The sequence below is a fragment of the Hemicordylus capensis genome, chromosome 2, assembly GCF_027244095.1.
Source record: "Hemicordylus capensis ecotype Gifberg chromosome 2, rHemCap1.1.pri, whole genome shotgun sequence".
NCBI lineage: Eukaryota > Metazoa > Chordata > Lepidosauria > Squamata > Cordylidae > Hemicordylus > Hemicordylus capensis.
In genome coordinates, this window is record NC_069658.1 from 111,251,412 (window position 1) to 111,259,081 (window position 7,670).

Genomic DNA, 7,670 nt, shown 5'->3' on the forward strand with positions numbered 1-7,670 from the left:
AGAAAAAGGTGCACAAGCAGCAGGGATGACCGCAGCCTGGAGAGGATTGTCAGGAAAAGGCCATTCAAAAGTGTTGGGGACTTTCACAAGGAGTGGACTGAGGCTGGAGTTAGTGCATCAAGAGCCACCACACACAGACGGATCCTGGACATGGGCTTCAAATGTCGTATTCCTCTTGTCAAACCGCTCCTGAACAACAAACAACGTCAGAAGCGTCTTACCTGGGCTCAAGAAAAAAAGAACTGGTCTGTTGCTCAGTGGTCCAAAGTCCTCTTTTCTGATGAGAGCAACTTTTGCATCTCATTTGGAAACCAAGGACCCAGAGTCTGGAGGAAGAATGGAGAGGCACACAATGCAAGATGCTTGAAGTCCAGTGTGAAGTTTCCACAGTCTGTGTTGATTTGGGGAGCCATGTCATCTGCTGGTGTTGGCCCACTGTGCTTCATTAAGTCCAGGGTCAACGCAGCCATCTATCAGGAGATTTTGGAGCACTTCATGCTTCCTTCCGCAGACGAGCTGTATGGGAATGCTGACTTCATTTTCCAGCAGGACTTGGCACCTGCCCACACTGCCAAAAGTACCAAAACCTGGTTCAATGACCATGGGATTACTGTGCTTGATTGGCCAGCAAACTCGCCTGACCTGAACCCCATAGAGAATCTATGGGGCATTGCCAAGAGAAGGATGAGAGACATGAGACCAAACAATGCAGAAGAGCTGAAGGCCGCTATTGAAGCATCCTGGTCTTCCATAACACCTCAGCAGTGCCACAGGTTGATAGCATCCATGCCACGCCGCATTGAGGCAGTAATTGCTGCAAAAGGGGCCCAAACCAAGTACTGAATACATATGCATGCTTATACTTTTCAGAGGTCCGATATTGTTCTATTGACAATCCTTGTTTTATTGGTTTCATGTAATATTCTAATTTTCTGGGATTGTGGATTTGGGGTTCTCATGAGCTGTACGCCATGATCATCACAATTATAACAAGTTAAGGCTTGACTTATCTCGCTTTGCATGTAATGCGTCTATCTCATATACCAGTTTCACCTTTTAATTTGCATTACTGAAATTAATGAACTTTTGCACGATATTCTAGTTTTTCGAGTTTCACCTGTATGGCTTGCAATGGCACTGTTCAGGAGCCAAGAAATCTGTGCCAGAGAACAAGATGGTCTGGATGCATAAAGGCCTGTTACTGACAAGCAGTGTCAAAGGTGAACTGATGCTGAAGGGCAAGGGCAGAAAGAGAAAGAGGGACTTCACTTGGCAAAGGACTGAGGTGGGTGGCAGAACTAAGAAGGGGCAAGGATAAGGCACAAGGGTCACAGGAAGGCAGGAGGGCTTTAAGGTCTGGTAATTAACTCTTCTCTTGAGCTACTTCCATAAGATCATGTGCTTTTACTACACATGGATTCATAACTGGAATAACAACCCATCTAGTATGCTTGTCATAATCATTAATGTAGGACTGCAATGTTTAAATGATTAATTGGCTAGATTAATTAGTACTTTTAATCAACTAAAGTAGTGCACTCTTAATCAGGCAGCGGATTATATTTTACATATATGAACCTCTCTGTGATCCTGCTCTGACTGATTCTTTGTGACTTTTGCCCTCACTGGCCTAGAGTGATAATTGCCTCCAGGAGTCACAAGATCATTTTGCTGAGTAGCTTTAGGAACCAAAATAATTTTATTGAGCAGGCTTTCTTTTTGTTTCCAGTAGGTGGCATCCAAAACTTTGGTACAGTGGTGCACCATCAATAGAAGCTCCTTTCCTTGCAGAAATAGAGCTGCGTTCACACAAGGACCCCTTCCACTTGCTTGCAGAAGGAGTCGTCATGTGAGCACAACTTTGTTTCCACTTGCAGAAAAGCATCTTTCAATGGTGCACCAATATGCCAAAAGCTTGGATTCCCACCCCCACCCTGAATGAAATCCCACCAAGGATTTCATTCAGATCTTGTTTTAGTTGTCGGATCTTCCTGTTTGCATTTAGATCTTGTATCTCTAGATCCTTTTTGCTATTGCATTTCTGTACTGTTTTTATTCATGTCTCTGCCAAGCCTTAGGTTACTTCCTTGTTGAATGAACCCCCTTGTTTGATCCTGCTTTAGTAGCAGAGCTAGACTACTAGGTAGGAGATATTAACATCTAATCCTTTGTGATTAGATGCTAATATCTCCAGGTTTCATTTATTTATTTGTTTGTTTATTTTATTTAAAATATTTTTATACAGCCCAAAACACATGCCTCTGGGTGGTTTACAATGAGCAAACAAACAAAAAGTTAAAAGGTTATTTAAAACAAACGACAACAAAAACTTAAAACAGTAGTTAAAACAAAATAAATGATATAATAAAAGTTAAAACATTACAACCCTAACCCTAACCAGGAAGACAAGGATTGAAGAATAGAACAATATCGGACCTCTGAAAAGTATACAGTGTACTGTGCTTGATTGGCCAGCAAACTTGCCTGACCTGACCCCATAGAGAATCTATGGGGCATTGCCAAGAGAAGGATGAGAGACATGAGATCAAACAATGCAGAATTGCTGAAGGCCGCTAATGAAGCATCCTTGTCTTCCATAATACCTCATCAGTGCCACAGGCTGATAGCATCCATGCCACGCCGCATTGAGGCAGTAATTGCTGCAAAAGGGGCCCAAACCAAGTACTGAATAAATATGCATGCTTATACTTTTCAGAGGTCCGATATTGTTCTATTCTTCAATCCTTGTCTTCTTGGTTCCATGTAATATTCTAATTTTCTGAGATTGTGGATTTGGGGTTTTCATGAGCTGTACGCCATGATCATCACAATTATAACAAATTAAGGCTTGACTTATCTCACTTTGCATGTAATGCGTCTGTCTCATATCAGTTTCACCTTTTAATTTGCATTACTGAAATTAATGGACTTTTGCACGATATTCTAATTGTTCGAGTTTCACCTGTATATCAGGTCACGGTAGTAGGCATATATGTTAAGAATGTTAATGAGCTGGGGGAATATGTGTGCACAAGTTTGTGTGAAAGTGTATGAAGAGAGTGTAACATCATATGCCTAGAAGGGAAATAAAGGGCATGCTAAGAATCTTTTGTTTTCATCCTGTCCTTACACTTTTTCTGCAACAAAGATATGGGGGAAGGGGGAAGCAAAGAATACATGGAGCAAGGGGGCCATCTTCATTTTTTGCCACTAGGCCCACTCCAGCCTTGCTACATCCCTGGCTTCAAACTGAGGCAAAGGGTCTCAACAGGAATGTGGCCCCTCTCACCAAGTGTGACTCATCTGAGCCCTAGCTGGCATCTCCCACTTTCTCTCTCCAGGCAAAAGAGAAACTAAAAATGAAAGCTGCACAGCCCTGGCAAACCCCAAACCAGCCCTGGCAAAAAAAGAAACACAGACACAAATACGCTGGGACTTCTCCCCTAAAGAGATACCAGCCCCTCAAAACCTCCTCCTCTTCCTCCTGTTTTTTCTTTTTCTTTTTTAGAAGAGCTTGCTACCTTCTCAGGTAGTTTCTCCTCTTCCCAGAGTAGGCTTCAAACTGAGACAAAGAGGCTCAACAGAATGTGGCCCCTCCCACCAGGTGTGACTCAACCTAGCTGGCAACTCCCACTGTCTCTCTTCAGGCAAGAGAGAAACTAAAAATTAAAGCTACACAGCCCCGCAAACAAGCCTTGGCGAAAACCAGCGCTGGCAGGAACCAAACACACATACACTGGGACTTCTCCCCTAAAGAGATATCAGCAGTTCAAAATCTCCCCCTCCTCCTGTTTGTTTGAAGACAAACTGTAGACATTGAGGACACTGCAGACATTGAAGAGACACACAATGTTATTTGCCCCAGGACTGGACATTGCCCTAGGAATAACCAGCCCACAGTCATTACCCCATGTGTGTATCCATGATGGCTAGAAACTTTATAAAAATTTGAAAATTCACATTTTCAGGAATCTGATGGCTTGTGGGTCACAATCTTTATTTTCTGGTTTTGGAAAAAGTTTGGCATATTCCTCGTCCTAACTGACCTACATTTTCCCAGTTCAAATGATGAATGTGGACTGGTATTAGCTTAATAACAGTAACACATTTTGATGTGAAAGACTTTATATCACTTTATAGTGAATGGCAACTTTTGATCCATGTTTGTTATTATTTACAGATGGACAGATCCCGGAGACTTGGATGTAACTTGCAAATAACTTCAGAGAAAAGCAACGGAAGGAATTATATTACAGTGTGTTCATAATAGGGATGAACACTACTGTATTTGTATATGAACACTACTGTATTTGTATATACTTAAGGCAATTTGCCTTAAAGTTTAAGGCAATTTGCTAAGGCATACCCCTGCCTAATCCCATGCGAGGCAGCTCCTGCTAGAGTTTGGAGAGCTGCTGGATAGGATAGCAACAGGGATGGGCAGAGGAAAGAAAATGGTGGCAGCCAGCTGGCAGGCCTGGGAGTTAACAGCGCTGGGTGGCAGGCAGGCGGGGAGGAAACTACAGTGGTGGCAGCAGGCAGAGGAAGGGAGGAAACGGTGGCAGAGGCAGACAGCTGGGCGGGAAAATGATGGCGCCGGTGGGTGCTGGCAGGTGGGAGAGGGGAGAAGGTGGGGCAGTTGGGTGAAAACGGTGGTGGCGGTGGGGAGGATGGAAATGGTGGCAGGGGCAGGCGGACGGGCAGGGAGAACTAGAGGCACAGATGCTCTGCACCCGGCCCAACTAGTATATATTTATTGTGTTTCTACTTGTCTTCTTCATCAGTGTTCTGCATTCAGTACCTTTCAAAAGGGAAACTCAAAAAAACCTCTCGCCTGCTTTTAAAGAAAGGATTTTGCATTCCTAGCAACTGAATTCATTCCACTTGCTGTAATCAGCCCACCCTTCATTTTTCTTCTCCACCCCTGAAATCAACAGAACTGCACTCCAGATTTTTCACATTAAAGCTCCTGGAGACTCTGAACTTAATTAACTCTCTGGTTTTTTGTTTTTTAAAAATGTATTGAAAACATTTGTAATTGTTGGGAGGACTTTTATTTAGGCTGTATTCTCAACAATGGCAGTGATGCTGGTTAAAGAGTTAACAGACTGCTGAGCCACGGAGAGCTGGTTGTGAGAATGCAGATTTCAGAATCTGGATGTTGTAGAATTTGGATGTGCAGAATCTGGATTATTCGTTAGCGGCTCCAGCAGAGCAGACCATGTTAGCCATTGGCCTGCACATCCAATGGCCATGGAATCCTGACAGGCTTCGCTTCACTCATTGCACTGCCCTCACCCTGGAAAGGATTCAACATGTCACTACACACACTTCCATTATGCCCAAGGCTAGAGTGGGCAGCTGAAGCAGCTCCAACCACACTCGGCAATCTACAGGGAGCTTTGGAACTAATCTGCAAGCCCAGGGAGGCAAGGGAGTGCTCTGAGTGAGCAGCCAGCACTGTAACCCCTTCCCTGCCACAGGGCACTTGGCTAGCTCGCAACCCAGTTGACCTGAGCTTCACCCCATGTTGTGAACCAAGCCTGGTTTGTGAACCAAGCTTGTTGTGAACCAAGCCTGGATCTGCTCTGGCGCTAGCATAGGAAATTAGGCTTGTTTCACCAGCGTCACAAAGTGACCAGTTCTTTATACGGTGACCCCATGTATATTCTGGGCTCAAAGGTAGAAAGAAGACCAAACACTCTCACATAATTCAACGGGCTTTATAGAGTATGAAAGATTGTCAGAGCAACGGCATCAATCTAACTGAGCAGGAAACAAAAACAATCAATCATCGTTACTAGTAACAACAAAGCAGTGTTCCTAACTATCATATGTGTGTGGATGCATGTGTGTCAAACTTTTTATTGGTTGTTTTTATTCTTTTGTAAACCGCCCAGAGAACTTGTATTTTGGGTGGTATAAAAATATGTTAAAATAAATAAATAACTAAATAAATGTCTGCCGTCCCAGCCCTCTTCTCTCCCATGTGTTGTTCTAAAGCTAGGAATCTACAACTTTTACACATGTCTATCAGTCTCTCTCTGTGTCTCTGTTCCTATGTGTCTCTCTGTGTACAAGCAGGGACTGTGCAAAATGGATGCACATACAGGTTACACATACATAAGCTCTGTACACAGATTTGGATGAATACAAGACTGGAACCAGTGGGGGTAATTCTGCTCCCCTCATCATCATACATTCATACCAGTGGATATGTCACAGAACCAGCACTGTTGTTTCAGGGCACTTCCAGACATGTTCTGTCTGTAGCATCAGCTGGTTGCTCCTTTTCCATTTGCAGTCACACATGGAATTGCAACGCTCCTTCGGCACTGCAGTTAGATTGATTGTGTTTTAGGGGTGCAGTAGATGGCTCCTTCCCTTTTATCACTCTTGTTGTGACCTGTTGTATCTGGGCACACGCCTCAGAGTGTTAGTGGGCTCACACACAAGAGACAGAACAGCAAGGCGAACCATTCTCCATATGGGTGGTCCTTGTACAGCTCTTCTAAAAAAAGCTTGATTTTCTATGTTAAGAAGTGTGACAACTTAAGCACAGATGACAGATGGATGACAACATCATGTGAACTCCCCTCCTCATGGAGAGCAAGTGAACAACATATGACAATCCTAGATTAAACACCTTGGACAGCAGCCAGACTAGTCATAACTATAAACCACTGAAATGGTTAGTCGTCACTAACTTAAGCCCCATTAATTTTAATGGTTCCTAGTCGTGACAAATTTAGTTAGGATGCTGCCCCCTGTCTAGACGTGTCCTCAGTACTCTTAACCAGGAAATTTCTGCCTTTGAGCACACACTCTCTTGGTCAAGCTGTTTTCTTCTCTTCTTTTAAGCTCCTCCTTCTGCTTTTTCTTGGAAAAAGATTTTCTGAACCATCTTAGTCTTGTGGAGTCTGCATCTCCACTGCCACCTGACCCGCCATGTTCATTTGTTAGTTCTTGGTCCCACCCTGCTGAGCTGTAGGCTTGTACAGCCCATGATTACCCACCACATTGGTGAAGAACATGCCAAAGGCATGGATTCCATTCTTCTTCCCTTCCTTTCACAGTGCCTTGCTATCTGGAAACAGAGGAAAACAGAGGACATCCATGAAAAGGAATTAGCATCCCTGTATCTTGTTGTCTTTGATATTTTTATTCTTAACTGCAGATACTGTGGTAATTTGCAATGTAATCACTGATGACAACAACTCTTTGTGAAGGTTTACAACCTGGACTTGAAATTTCTCAGACAGACATACTAAGTCACATGGACTCTGAACAGCCAAATCTGTTCAGGGTTAGGTTCCAGGAAATAAAGAGAACTCCATTAAATGATATTTTATATAGAAGGTTTTTTTGGTGGTGTTGTATTTATTTTATAAAACGCTTCAAGGGCATAATGATCAGGGAATATGACAATATTTAATAAACAAAAAGAACCTGAATTATCTTATTAACTTGAATGATTCGCGAAATCCTCATTCCAGCCAGGACCAGGGCTGGACTGGGGGCACTGAGAGGGCAGGGGAATGTATGTGGGGAGGGTGCCGGGTTTTGAGCAGAATGGGTGCTTAAGGGTGGGAGTATTCACTGCTGCTGAGTGCGGTGGGGCACAGGGGCGCCCTGCGGGTGGGGCACACCGAGAATGTGCCGTGTTGCCC

At 43.7% G+C, this 7,670-nt stretch overlaps 1 protein-coding gene across 7 annotated transcripts in view; it reads left to right on the forward strand.

Annotated features, from left to right (window-relative positions):
* The window catches only part of CD274 (CD274 molecule), a 41,520-nt gene extending 35,341 nt beyond the window's left edge, over positions 1-6,179 (forward strand). For all 7 annotated transcript variants that reach the window (XM_053302878.1, XM_053302881.1, XM_053302879.1 and 4 more), the window contains one exon: positions 4,181-6,179. In XM_053302878.1, the coding sequence (XP_053158853.1) occupies positions 4,181-4,267 (87 nt within the window). In that variant the 3' untranslated portion in view covers positions 4,268-6,179. The remainder of the gene's footprint in view (positions 1-4,180) is intronic.
* Positions 6,180-7,670: the final 1,491 nt, after the last annotated feature.